The sequence below is a fragment of the Galeopterus variegatus genome, unplaced genomic scaffold (assembly GCF_000696425.1).
Source record: "Galeopterus variegatus unplaced genomic scaffold, G_variegatus-3.0.2 Scaffold1520, whole genome shotgun sequence".
In the NCBI taxonomy this organism is placed as follows: Eukaryota; Metazoa; Chordata; class Mammalia; order Dermoptera; family Cynocephalidae; genus Galeopterus; species Galeopterus variegatus.
Genome location: NW_007727631.1, coordinates 123,206 through 137,011, shown reverse-complemented (window position 1 = coordinate 137,011; position 13,806 = coordinate 123,206). Strand labels below are relative to the sequence as shown.

The window sequence follows — 13,806 nt, the reverse complement described above, 5'->3', positions numbered from 1 at the left end:
AAAAAAAAAAAAAAAAAAAAAAAAAAAAAAAAGCAAATACTGGCCAGATCTGCCAGATCTTCTGACCTTTAAAGAGAATACAGAGACTGGTAATTTTATGTGGCATTTCTGGATTCATTTTTTAAAAACACCATGCTGGCCAAACAAAATATGTCTGCAGGCCAAATCCAGGCCACAAGGCACTAGTTTTATGACCTCCACTCTAAACTATCAGCTTAACTCAGGATGGTTCCCTTTGTTACATTATAATGACACTCTGATCTCTCCCATTTATTTTGCAGAGAATCTTGGGTTTGAGCCATCTTAATCTAGGCTGAGATGGCTTCCACTGCATTTCCCAAAAGGGAAACCTAGAAAGGCCTGTGAGCCCTGGAAGGCATCTCTGGAGGCTGGCCTTGTTCTGGAGGGCTGATACCTGGTCCGGTCTGAGGCAGCGCTGCTGCTGCTACTGCTGCTGGACTCAGAGTCTGAGCTGCTCCGGGGAAGGCTGCAGTCATTACGGTATACCAAGAAACTCTTCTTCACTGGCTGGTTTCCACTGCTGAAGCCATTGGCTGGTAAGTCTTGGTTGGGGGGAGGGGGAGGAGGGAAGGAACCAGTCAGGAAGATGTAGATCAGAGATGAAATGAGGGTAAAAGGGACTGAGAGCTTGGGTTCCCCTTTGATGCTGACAAATTCCTCCAACTTTGGCCAGCAGAGGTAGCTCTGGGCAGCGTCTCCCACAGTTGGCCACAGCTGTGCCCCACCCTTGCTCCCTTGGCAGTTGCTGGCCTTAGAACACAAGTGGCTTAAAGGGCAGGAGATCCCCAAGGAAGGTGAGAAGAGAAAAGGTGAAGCGATACAAAGGAGGGGACCTGGATGGGAATCTAGCTGGATCATAGTGTCTCTAAGCCTCAGTTTTCCCAACTGTACAATGAGATGGAATTAAAGGATTCTTAAAGGACCTTCTAGCTTTGTCTTTTATGGGCAAATGAAGGGATAGCTGGGAGTATGCTGCGAAGAATGGCAGCTTTGCTCACTCTCTTGGGGGCTGGGTGATGGTAAGGCTCACCCATTGGGGGGTCTTCTGTGGACTTATCACTGTCGCTGTCTGAGCTTGAACTGGGCCGGGGGCTCCTACCCCGCTTGCGCTGACGCAGGGAGCCCATGATGGGCAGCTGGGGGGGCCCCACAGGACTGCCTCCGTGGCTGGGGGTCATCTGGCTTTCCCGGTTTTTGGGGGGCCGGCCCGGCCTCTTGGGCGGTCCAGCTGTCTTCGGGTTCTTTTTGGAGAACAGAACTGAGGTTCTCCTGCCCACCTCATGTGCGGGGGTTGAGGACATGTTGGGACCCAGGCCTGGAGCAGAGAAAGAGAGAAGGAGAGTTGGTGAGGGGCCTGATGTGAGAAAGGTATATGTCCAGGGTCATGCCCTGGGGATATAGGACCATTACTCCAGCTAGAATTGGGGAGATGATTTTGAGGGTATGGAATTTGGAACATTGACTCTTACACGAACAGCCAGAGAGGCAGCTAAGAGGCCCCTGACTGGGGAATGAGGGAGAAAGTCCAGCTAGCTGTGCAGGAGGGACCTCTGCCTTGGGTGCGGCAGGGGCTGAGTGTGTGCTGCAGAGCCCAAGTCTGACTTGCTTTGGGGTCCACCCTGCTATGGGGTTCAGACCTTTGCTTGTCTCCTGGCTGCTGCTCTCTTCCGCGGCACTGTCTGTCTGCCCATCCTTGTCACAGGCTGCTGGGTGGGGTGTCAGACTGCCCCGGCTTGAAGGGCCATGCCGCTCAGGCCCATCCCGTCCAGTCTCCCGCTGGTGAGCAAGCTTCCGCCGCAGTGCTGTCATCTCTTTCTTGATCATCTTTGCGCGCCGTGAGCGGCCCACACTCTGCTTGCTGGCATTCACCTCATCTAGCCGCTCCAGCAACAACTTCAGCTGCTCTTCCACTGGCAGGTGCTTCTGATTCTCCAGTAAGACCAGCCGCTCTTCCTCTGCTGCTAGGAGTAGGGTTGGGGGAAAAGGTCAGACTCAGGGCAGCCCTCTGGGCCCCTTGAACCTGGGCAGGCAGCAAGAAACCCACTCTTCCCCCGCTTGGCTTCTCACCAGCAACAGCTGTAAAATAGCAGCACCAAGATGTGGAATGGCAGGCACTGCTATCCATTCACCCAAGCTGGCTTCTTGGGGAGCACTCCTGGGGAAAACCTGCCACTGCTCACCCTAGCTGCTTTCTGCCTACACTGCCTGCTCCCAGGAGGGGACTTTTGGAAAACTGTCCATCCCTGGCACTGGCCTCTATGTGTGTGTGAGACTTATCACCCACCATCTTCAGTGCGGTGTGGGGCCTCGTCTCCAGCCAGGCTGTGAGGGATATGCATGCCCGTCTCAAAGTCAATGCCCATTTTTTCTGCCTGGCGTCGGGCCTGGCGGAGCACAGCACCACCCTGCTCACGGAGCCGCACTGCTGCCCGGTAGAAGATGGTGTCCTTGGCATTATACTTGAGACAGTTGCTGACGATGAGGTTGAAGTCCTCCTCAAAATCATCAAAGTTCAGGTAGCGGTAAGCCTCCAAGTTCTGCTTCATGGTGAAAAAGTCCATGGGCTTTTTGATGTGGTCTAGGTAGTCAGGTACCTGGGAGAGCAGGGCAGGCGTGTCCAAGTGGAGATATGCTCCTCATTCCCCTGAACCCTGCTCCTAAGAAACCCCTGTGAAATGCATCCAGCAACCTCCTCCCACCACAGTTAGAGGCAGGCATATAGCACTGGGAAAAGGAAAGCTGGATTCTAGTTTGACTTTACCAGTCACAAGCTGTGTGACCTTGGCAAGTCTCTTAACCTTTCTGGGACTGGGACTTCTTTTCTAATCCTGGGAAATGGTGATGAAAATACCGCCAAATCTATTTCCTAGAGCCATATGAGGCTCCAGTAAGAAAATGGCGAGGGGAATCCTCTGGAAATAATGTCACCTTGAATTCCTATAGCTCTTTTTAATTAATGATAATTAAGGAGGACGCTGCCTCAGGCCTCTCATTTTATACCTTTTAGAGAGAAGAGTCTGCCAGTCAGGACCTAGGGCTTCAGAGCTGGTTCTTTAGGTGCTGAGCCTTCTATAGTCTCCGTTCTAGGGTTCAGCACCCCGAAAGTGTCTTCCTGCCCTGGGATTATTCATTTGGCAGACTCAGTCCCTGCCTCTGGGAAAGGAGTGCAGATTGCCTCCCATTCTGGGCCCTTAGGGTGTGACAGGGACAAGACAGAGTTCAGGTGATACATGTGGCTCCAGTTCATCTTTCCCCAGAGCCACCAGCCCCTCTTCAAGGTCCCCACCTAGTCCCTGGCCCAGACCTGCAGCAGGGGTCCAACTGGGAGAGGAACAGAAAGAAGGTGGAGTGAGGGGAAGGGATTCTTACTTCGTCCAATTCGGTTACCTCAGACAGAGGGACCGGCTCGCTGAAGATGTTGCCTGTGTCCTTCTCTTGGAGCTGCTCCAAGGTTTTGCGAAGGAGGATAAGGAAAGGGGTCAGCTGCATCTCCATGGCGATCTGCTGGACCTTGATCTGACATACAAAAAGAGGCCCGATCAGTCAGGCCCAGACCAGTCTTTTGGCAGAAAGGTCTGAGAAGATGGTTCCAGCTGGCTTGAGAACCCGCCTTCCTTCCCACTCCCACAGCTGGGTGTATTCACTCATGTCTACCTTCTACAAGGCCCCACCCAGTGAAATTTTCTCCAATTAGTCTGGCCTTCCCCTCCCAGCACCAGCTACCTGAATTACATAATTTAGGATTCCATTCACACTCTTGTGACATTTTGCTTCCAGTAGGCCTGAGAACACAGTGAGCACCAGGAGACCTGACTTCAGCAACAGCCCTGTTGCTTCCTGCCAGGGAACACATACTTTTCCTTCTCCTGGGTCTGTTTTCTCCTTTATAAAATAGCGTTGGCCTAGGATCACTCACCGTCTCTCTTTTGAGTTTCTCTCGCTTGCGGATCAGTTCCACCAGCAGCCGAGCTCGCTCCAGGTCATGCCGGAGCCTCTGCCAGGACTTGAGCTGTTCTTTAAGGGCCCAGTTCTTATCCTCAGAATCTCTCTGTAGAAGCAAATGGGGGATCAGAAGATGATGAAGCAGCCAGAGGACAGGCCAGAGGGGAGGAGAGAGGCCAGGAAACGTGGGTCAAGGGCAGGTCAAGCCAAAGAAGGGAGCACAGTAATTTCTGGGTAGCTCTTCAATCTATGTGTCCCCAGGGCCTGGTAAAGCGTAAACGCTCATATATGTTTGTTGAATGAATGAATGTACACATAGGAACAACTTTCCATTAAGCTGATAAACTATAAGGATTTCATGCTGAGTCTGGTTTGAGGGCTGGCTTAAAATAGGAAACAGCCTAAGTCCTCTGACACTAGAAGCTGCAGTCACAGGGCCAGCCCGTGGCTCACTTGGGAGAGTGCGGTGCTGATAACACCCAGGCCATGGGTTCGGATCCTATATAGGGATGGCCGGTTAGCTCACTTGGGTGAGCATGGTGCTGACAACACCAAGTCAAGGGTTAAGATCCCCTTACCGGTCATCTTTAAAAACAAAAAGAAGCTGCAGTCACAAATCTTGGTCCTTGTCCCCCTAGCCCTAGTTTCCAAACCCACAGGGAATCAGACACAGTACCCCAACTTGGTCACAGTTCCTCTGAGACTGCAGGTGTGTCTGCAGACGACGTAGCAGTGGGACCCCATTCCGTGACTGTCGCTTTAGTGTCCAGTAGCTGTGTAGCCTCTGCATGAACTGGCTCTTCCTTTGGATGGTCAGGCGGTTGGTGATTTTACTGAGCCTGGGAGGCAGAGAACAAAGAGAAAAACCTGTTGGTCCCTGATTCTCTTAAGCAGAACAGGGATCTCTGGCCAGTCCCATTCAGGATGAATGGGGAATACATCTCTTGTCAAAAAGGCCTGGGCTTAAGGCAAAGAGCTAACAGTGCCATCAATGGCACCGCAGCAGACAGTAACCAAGCTCCCTGCACTAAGCCACATCCCTAACCCTGTCCACCAGGGGTTCAGGGAGTTCTGCCCTTAAGACTGCTCTAGTCACTGTAGCCCAGAGTACTGTTTGACTTTGGGATCCCTACTCAGACTGAGCCTTTGAAGGTTTTAAGATAATGTACAACTGTACAGCACAAACCTATAGCAAATTAACTAAACAGCACAGAAGAGTTAAAAATAACTGATGATCATAGCCCAAATGAGCAGCAGTAACCACTTTACAACTTCTTAAGCCTTCCCTTTCCCTCTTTTTATTCTATTTCTCTCTTTAGCCAGCCCATTTTTTTCCATCGTGGCTGGTGGCTGTTCCATCTTCTTTCTTCCTAACTTAACAAACCACACCATCAAAATGAAAGGCAATTTAAAACACCTGTTAGGTCTGTCAGATTAAAGGTTGATATTTCTGGCTAATAAAGTTTGGTAATTTCTGACCTGCTAAAGATAACCTCTTTTGGAATTTTTGTTTTGTTTTAACTTCTATGCAGCTCCTGATAGGAGGCAGATAACCCAGCCCCAGCACTCCACTCAGGGGACTGTCAATTCCTCTCTAGGAGGGCTTCTTCCCTCACCTGTCTACCTGCTCCCTTCATACCTGTGTGGCGGGATGCAGGGCACCGATACCACAGGTGCTGCTGCTCGCTTCTCTGCTAGGATCTTCCGTGCCTTCTTCATCTTGATCCGGGACTTGGCCTTGGCCTTCTTCACCTTCTCTGAGCTCCAGCTCTTGCCCTCATCCTCCTCTTCATCCTCCTCCTCCTCACCCTCACTGTGGGACAGGGCGGGCAGGCGGCGTGCTGAGCCTGGGGGTGTGTGGATGTCACAGTAGGCTGTCTTGCGGACACTGAAGGAGGTGCCGTTGGCACCTGTCTCCCGCACTGGCTCCATCTTCATGTACAGGCCAGCCTGCTGGGCACATGTCACGTGGAAGGCTGTGTAGCAGTTAGCCTTGTGACACTGGATACAGGCCCCTGAGCCCCGCTGTTTGCAAATGTAGCAGGTGAGCTTCCAGCGAGCTGGAGGGATGTGCTCGATGCTGTCGATAGGCTCTAGGAAGACTGTGTTGGCGAAGCAGACCTCGGGGATCCACAGGGCACACACCACATGGGCCCAGCGCCCATCATCTGTCTGCTTGAAGGCACCACCTTTGTTGGGGCACAGGGCACAGTCCACTGCACGGGAGGGTGACTGAAGGCAACGGCGGCACAGCCACTGACCCTCAGGGATATAGGGGACACCGTAGCACTCCTGGTGCACAGCCAGGTTGCACATGTCACAGAAGAGGATGACATTGCTGTTCTGGCACTCACCGTCATTGCAGATACAGCACACAGCATCTTCATCCACTAGTGCATTGGGGTCACCTTTATTGTGACTCTCAAAGTAGGACTCCTTCTCCAGGCGGTCCATTAGGTACTCAAAGATCTCCTGAGGGATGGGACTCACGCCCTCCGTCTTCCGCCGCTCATTCATGATATCCAGCCAGATGTAGTCCTCCTCGTCCATGTCATACTCTACTTCCTCATCCAGCTCCTCTGCAGACTTTTCGATGTACCTACAGTGCACAAAGGCAGCTCAGCATCACATGGTTGAGATTTACCTCCCTTAAAGACAATGAGTCACATTTGCTGCCGAGCACTTACTCTACACCCATGGCTTTGCATACGTTGTCTCATTCCATCCTTACCTTAACCCCATGTATTACAAGTACTATAATCATTCCTATTTTGCAGAAAAGGAAACCTAAGGCTTGGGGAGGTTAATGCACCTGCTCTAGCCCATTTGTGAGAAAGTGGTAGAGCTGGGATGTGAACCCAGGCCTGCCATTCCAAGCTCGAGTCTTAGGTGCTACATGATACAACCACCCTTGGGGTGCAGAGACTCAGCCAGACACCTAAAGGGAGGATGGTGAGGCAGCTAAAACCCACTGGGGTGGTCTGGATGATGGTGCGAAGAGTCAGGGGAAGGAAGGTCTTTGTATGTCACTGGCAAATCACATATAAGTTGTTTTAGTGCAAACTGGCAGGGCCTTCCTTGACTAGAGTTGCCATGGGGCTTCTCTCAGTTGGTGCCAGCATCAACTCAGGGCTCCTTCAAACTCTAGGTACTGTGTTTGTTCTCTGGATAGCTCAGGAGATAACAATAATAGTAGCTAAGATTTACCGAGCATTTACTATGAGCCAGGCATTATGCTAAATTATCACATTTAATCTCACCACAGCCATAGGGTCAATGTTCTTATTGTTCCCAGTTGTAGATGAGGAAACTGAAGGTTTGAGAAGTTAACTAACTGCCCAACACAAATAGTTCACATGACCAGGGAGTGGTGGAGCTGGCATTCAACCTCCAGTCCCAGTGCTCTTAACCTCCACCCTATGGCACTCACTGGGCCAGCAGGCCTAGCATGGAGGGCTGCTCCAGGTACCTGTGACACAGAGCAGGTGTCCCATGTCCATGTTCTAGGTGGCCTGGACTCTAGCATTGTAAACTACAGGGTACAATTGGAAAGGATGGGGCTTTGGCCTCTAACAAACCTGGATTTAAATCCTGCCCCTACTACTCTGTGACCTTCAGGACATCACTGCTTTTCTCTGAACCTCAGTTGTATTGATGATAGAATAAGGATAATACCATCTACTCACAAAGATGCTGTCAGAATTAAATGGAATTACAAAACTGAATGGGCTAAATCAAATGGCACACAGTAGGCCCTAGAAAAATTATTAGTTCCTGTCTCTCTCCCCTCCCCTCTTCACATGGGAAACGAGGCGCTGGCTGCTGGAGCAGGCCAGGCACCCATAGGCTCTGGAGCCATAATGCCTGGGCTCCATGACAGTAGGCAAGTGAGCTAAGCTCCCTGGGCCTTAGTTTTCTCACTTGTAAAGTAGCAATGATAATTTGAACATATTTCACACAGCTGTTGTGATCATTAAATGAATTAATACAAATAAAGTATTCAGAACAGTGCCTGGCATGGACTCAGTAAATGTTAACTTTATTATAAGCTTTTGTATAGCCCTGATCCACCTTGCCTTGCCTTATAGCTGTTAATGTATCTAACTCCCCCATTACAGGAGAGAGGCAGGGATCATGTCTGATATCTGTGGTGACACAGAAATAGGCACCCAGTGTTCGTTTAAAAGGCATTTTGGGGCCGGCCCCGTGGCGCACTCGGGAGAGTGCAGCGCTGGGAGCGCAGCGGTGCTCCTGCCGCGGGTTCAGATCCTATATAGGGATGGCTGGTGCACTCACTGGCTGAGCGCAGTGCAGGCGACACCAAGCCAAGGGGATCCTGGTCATAAAAAAAAAAAAAAAGGCATTTTGGGGGGGGAAGGGAGGAGAGACTGAAACATCTGTAGGAAGTAGCTTCTTCCTTAGTCCTCTACCTCTCCCCGAGGTGATGGCGACCTCCTCATCTTTGAAGAAGGGTATGACTCAGGGCTGGTGTGAACCATCTGGCTCCTTCCAAGCCTTGGTGCCTAGCTCTTTTGAGCACCAATTCTCACCCTTTTCTCTGCCATGACACATGTGACATTATGTGATGATGCATAACACTCCCACAGGCACTCAGATTACAGGCTGCAGTGCAGATAAGGTAGGCTGCATGTCATGTACAATTCCTGGCATACCAGCTGACATGCCACCCTCTCTCTCCTCCTCAAGGAAGCATATCAGAATGCAAGCCAGAGAGTGTGATGTTATTAGAGAGGTGACCTCAAATTTATATAAGAAGTAAATCTTTTCCAAAACTTGGGCAGTTTGGTTAACAGCAATGATAAATTACATGCAACACACTTCCCAACTGATTGCAGTACACCAACTGAGAACTGCTCCCTTGGAGAAAAGATCTTATCCCCAGGAGGAAAGAATGAATCTGAGAGGAGGAAAAAAGAAAAGAAGCTGAATGGGCTGGGCTGGACTGTCTGCCAAAGCAGAGAGGGCCAAAGAGCCCTTGTAAGGGGTAGGTCTAGGGAGGGGTCTGTGTGTTGGGGGTGGGTGATAAGGAGTGGGAGTGGACATGGCAGTCAGTGCTAACAGAAAGAGAAGGAGACAGTGTAAAGCCAGAAGGAAGTGGAGCTGGGCTGAAAAGATGAACGAATGGAAGAAAGAAGAGGGAGACTGGTTACAATTCAAACGGGGGAGAGAGGAAAGTAACATACTGGGCCATACAGCCTGTGTTCCCACAGATTTGCTTTTAAAGAATTGAGATTTAATGTAATATCACGTGGACTGCACTTTTGGTAAAAACTGCTTTTCACATAAAAACCTTTATGACAAATCCTACTCAAAGATCAGGCCTTCTAATTAGCTGACAACAAAGATTGCTCCTTAACTAACTCCTCAGAATGCCCTCTTTGCCATGGATGCCAAGACTCTCAGAGAGAAGTTTAACATTTGGTTTTTGTATCATCCTTCGGCTAGGATTTCTGCGTGTAGTTTCAACACCGCCCTGCCCCCACCCCGTCATCTTTTACCTCATGTTAAAGGAATTTAGCCTTATCAATGCCTGGGACTTCAATAGGAGCCACTGTGACTAACTTTGGGAAGAAGTGGGGTACAAAAAAACAAATAAAATAAATAAAAGGGCCATTGGAGGAGTACAAAACATAGGCAACAAAAATATTTCTTAAGCATGCTAAAGGATGGTTGACAAAAATAGAACAAATAATGAGAAAATTACCTCTGCAGATTTACAAACTGCTTTAGAACTTAATGAAATCAGTGACCCTTGTCTTCTACCTTTAGGCAGGCACAGGAATACTGTACCTGCTCTGCAGATGGGGTTACCAGACCACCAGAAGCTGGACACATTTCCCAAGGTCACACAGTGAGGGAGTGGAGAGGGTCAGGAATCAGAAACAGGATCTTTTGGTACAGTAGAAACTGTACAGCTTTGGAGTCAGAGAAACCCGAGTTTGAGTCCCAGTTCAGCTATTTACTAGCATGTGACTTTTGATAAGTCTGGCACCCTTTCTGGACCATGGTTTCTTCATCTGTGAAATGAGAATAATACCTACCTAAGAGAGTTGTGAGAATAAAATAAGGGAGTGGCTATAAATGAATGCAAGGCCTGGTGTGTGGAAGTGTACGGTATGTGTCACCACTAGTGCAGATACCGTTCCTCTCACTGTCCTGGCAAAATCAGTGTTCTTCCGTTATCCTTTATCCCTGCCACTCCTATCTGTGCCTGTCACCTCCTTGGCTCCTGAGCCCTGTTTGACCAGTTTTCCAGGGTTGGGAGGTAGAGGTAGTCTTACCTGTAATAGGAAGTTGGCCGGGGTGGGGCATCAGGGGTGTCCTGCTCCAGCTCCCGGTATACCACCTCTGGCAACTTGGGAGTGGTGCTGGCAGAAGCATTATGGTGGTGGTGATGGTTGGAGTCCTTGCGCTTCTCCTTGTTCTTATGCTTGCCTGACTTGGGAGTAGCAGCTGGCGTCTCAGTGTTCTCCTTATTGCTGCCATTCTCAGGGGTCTCCTCGGGGGCTTCCTCATCCTCTGACACCACATCCAGGTTGTCAAAGATGCTGATGCGGTGGACACGGCCGTGCAGGTCCACCTCCACCATGCGCTGGGCCTGTGCGTAGCTCATCACCTCACGGCTTGGTGACTGTGATACCTCTGAGGGGCTGGGTGACTGCTTGTTGGCTGGGCGTGACTGGCGCCCCTTCTTTTTGTGCTTACGGAGTGGAGTCTGCTGCGGAGGTGGTGGGTTGTCGTGATCATAGTGGTACAGGTGGTACTCAATACCACTGTAACTTTTGTACACCTTGCGGCAGGTCTCTATGGGGCATTCGTATGGTGGCTTGGTTGCCCGCAAGTTGTGGCAGAAAGTCTTCACGTCAAAGTCAACCCCCATGCTGTCACATCTAGAATATACAAATCAGTTAGCACAGGCCTGGGGAAGAGTTTCTGGCCAACTACATCAGAGACCCCACTCTCTCCAGTCCTCCCTGTCTGCAAAGGTCACCAGGTCCTGACCAGTCCACCTCTACAGTGTCTCCAAATGCCATCTCCTCCACCATGGCCCTGGTCGGGGCCCTCATCAACTCTTGCCTAGTTATCCTGCCCTATGTCTCAACTCCTCCAGCCCAGTCTCACATAATATGGCCAGAGTGATCTTTCTACCAAGCAGCAATGATCATGCCAGTCTCTTGACTAAAAGTCTCCTGATGCTTCCCAGTTACTTCAGGATAATATCCAAATCCTCTATGATGACACTGAAGGCACTGTCTACCCTTAGTTCTCCTTTCCAGATTCTGTTCACCAGCCACAGCTGTTTCTGTTTACACAAGGCAACTTTCCATTCTCTGAATGTTATAACCTCTCATTCCTGCAAGATTATCTCTACTTAGAATGTCATCCATCCTCTCTGATTGATTCAGTTACTCTTCAAAATTCAGTTCGGGCTGGCCCGTGGCTTACTTGGGAGAGTGTGGTGCTGACAACACCAAGTCAAGGGTTAAGATCCCCTTACCGGTCATCTTTAAAAAAACAAACAAACAAAAAAACACCTTAGGTCAAGGGGCTGGCCAGTTAGCTCAGTTGGTTAGAGCATGGTGCTGATAACACTAAGGTCCAGGGTTTGATCCCTGCACTGGCCAGCCACCAAAAACAATAAAAAACCAGTTCAAATGTAACTTATTTGACTGTACCATGGGGAGCTATGTTTCCATGACATTCCATTCTCACCTTCGCCATAGCACTTACAGCACTGGACAATTCTGTCTCTCTCCACTAAACTGAGAGCTGTGCAATATACACACCAGAGCCCATCCACCGCTATATCCCCAGTACTTAGCATGCATTGGACACCCAGTCTTTGGTAAATGAATGAATAACCTGTTGAATGAATAGCTGAATGAGGAGATCACCAGATTTGGAGTTGAGAGAGAGGTGATGAAAGCTAGTGTTAGTCCTCGTAGGAACCTGAATGGGCAGCCAGTGATTTAGTCCTGGACTCCAGAAGAAATCACTGGATTACAGAAACAAATATAGAAATACCTCATTTCTGAGGTCTTTATGGGATTGGGAGACATACTGGGTTAAGAGATATACTGTGGAGCCAGATGAAAACTGGGCTCATTTAGTCAGGGATAGCAGCACATATTACATTTGAGTTCTTCATCACCAAATTCATGCAGCATCAAGTGAATGCCTACCAAGCGTCAAGCCCTAAGGGTGCAAACAAGAACATGACAATCTAGGCAAGCTCAGCTCCATGCTAGTCCTTGCGGACTCCCTTCCCCCTCCCCGATGTTCCTGGGTGAGTGAAGACAGCAGATGGCACCAGCCCCCAGAAGCCCAGCTTGGTCAGGGACTGCCCCAATTTCTCTTGGCCTAGTTGAGTTCAACAATTCAGCTAGGGGCTAGGCACCATCCCAGGCAGAGCCACCATGAGCTCCCTGACGAAGTGACCTGTCTTGGTCTCTCTTTTCCTTCAGCTTACTTAACCAGGCAAGTGTGCTGTTCCAGCCTCTGTCAGCGGCCCCCTGACTTCCACATTAATGAAGCTACACGTTCAACTGCAACTCGCTTCTACTTCCTCTCTGCGTCTGTGTCTTTTCACACAGAACAACCTGAGACACAAACAAGCTCTCCTCTCTCCAAGCGGGGTCCCGGGTGAATGCTGTAGCTCTGCCGCCCTGGCTCCCGAAGTAGCACAGCGCCCTGGCAATGTCCCGCTGGAACTCGGCAGCAGAGGCACAAGGGAGAGAAACGAGAACTTAGAATCTGAAAGCCCGCGGGGAGGGGCCAGGACCCGGGGGCATGGAGGCTGCAACTACCGCTGGAACTCAGGGGGGCTGGAGGAAGTAGGGGGCGGGGGCCAGAGAGGCGAGGCCAGGCCCGGCCCGGCGGGGCCCGCAGCACTGTCTCCCGGATGCGGCGGCGTTTCCCCTTTGTCGAAGTGTATGTAACAAGGCTTCCCTCCTGCCATTGGCTCAGGCAGCCCCGAAGAATACACTGTTGCCCCGGGATGCCGGCTGGGAGTGAATGCACTGTCAGTTCTCTCGGCTGGAGTGGTCCGAGGGGGTCCCGGGCCGGGCAGCTCAGTGAGGGCCCCGCAAAAGTAGCCTACCCCGTCCCTGCTGGCCACTCCTGCCCTGGTCCCAGGCCCGCACTCACCGGCCACCTCGAGTCCGGGCTCATCGCCGGGGGCGCCCACCGGGGCTCCGACCCCACTTGGGGAGGCCGGCGGGGAAAGACGGGCCGGGAAGGGGGGAGCCCCAACTCCGGAGACCGCAGACCTCGCCACCCCGGCCCTTTGCCGGCCCACGCGCTGGCCCCGGCTCCCCGGGATTCCCGCNGCAGCGGCGGCGGCAGCAGCGGCGGCGACGGCGTCTGCGCGGGGTAAACGCGGCCCGCGGCGCTGTGGAGCTGCACTTTCGCCACGGATGCCCTCCCGCCCACTGAGGCTCGAGAGGTCGTTCTCTGGGTCTCAGGAAGGCCCCTGGATACTCCACAGGGCTCCTCTAGCACCTGCATCTTAGCGTGGAGTTTCTGGAGACAGCAGTCGCAGAATTCAGGATCCGGGGTCGTCGGGCCGTTTGTGGCGAATCTGCGGCTACGGACGGTGAGCGCGGGGCTGGGAGTCAGGAGCCCGCCCTTCTCCCCTCCCCCTCTGCCTCCTCCCTCCCCGCTCCCTCCCTCCCGCTGGCGCCGGGGCTGCGGTGGGGACCTGGCCTTGGTCTCCGAGGAAGGCGGCGAGGCGGGGCCAGAGCCACGGGGCGGGGCTGGGGGGCAGGGCCGAGAGCGAGAGGGACTCGGGCTGAGCCTAAGGAATAGCTGAATGAGGAGATC

At 51.5% G+C, this 13,806-nt stretch overlaps 1 protein-coding gene across 7 annotated transcripts in view; it reads right to left on the bottom strand.

Moving 5' to 3' along the window:
* Positions 1-13,312, bottom strand: part of BRPF1 (bromodomain and PHD finger containing, 1) — a 17,669-nt gene extending 4,357 nt beyond the window's left edge. For 2 of the 7 annotated variants that reach the window (XM_008577473.1, XM_008577475.1), the window contains exons 1-10: positions 13,132-13,312; positions 10,266-10,874; positions 5,603-6,562; positions 4,640-4,802; positions 3,938-4,069; positions 3,409-3,537; positions 2,306-2,615; positions 1,659-1,979; positions 1,052-1,336; positions 416-563 (exon numbers count right to left, since the gene is read on the bottom strand). In XM_008577473.1, the coding sequence (XP_008575695.1) occupies positions 416-563; positions 1,052-1,336; positions 1,659-1,979; positions 2,306-2,615; positions 3,409-3,537; positions 3,938-4,069; positions 4,640-4,802; positions 5,603-6,562; positions 10,266-10,864 (3,047 nt within the window). In that variant the 5' untranslated portion in view covers positions 10,865-10,874; positions 13,132-13,312. Of the gene's footprint in view, positions 1-415; positions 564-1,051; positions 1,337-1,658; positions 1,980-2,305; positions 2,616-3,390; positions 3,538-3,937; positions 4,070-4,639; positions 4,803-5,602; positions 6,563-10,265; positions 10,875-13,131 lie in introns of all 7 variants that reach the window. The other 5 variants (XM_008577477.1, XM_008577474.1, XM_008577472.1 and 2 more) reach the window with 5 other exon arrangements.
* Between the last annotated feature and the right edge of the window lie 494 nt (positions 13,313-13,806).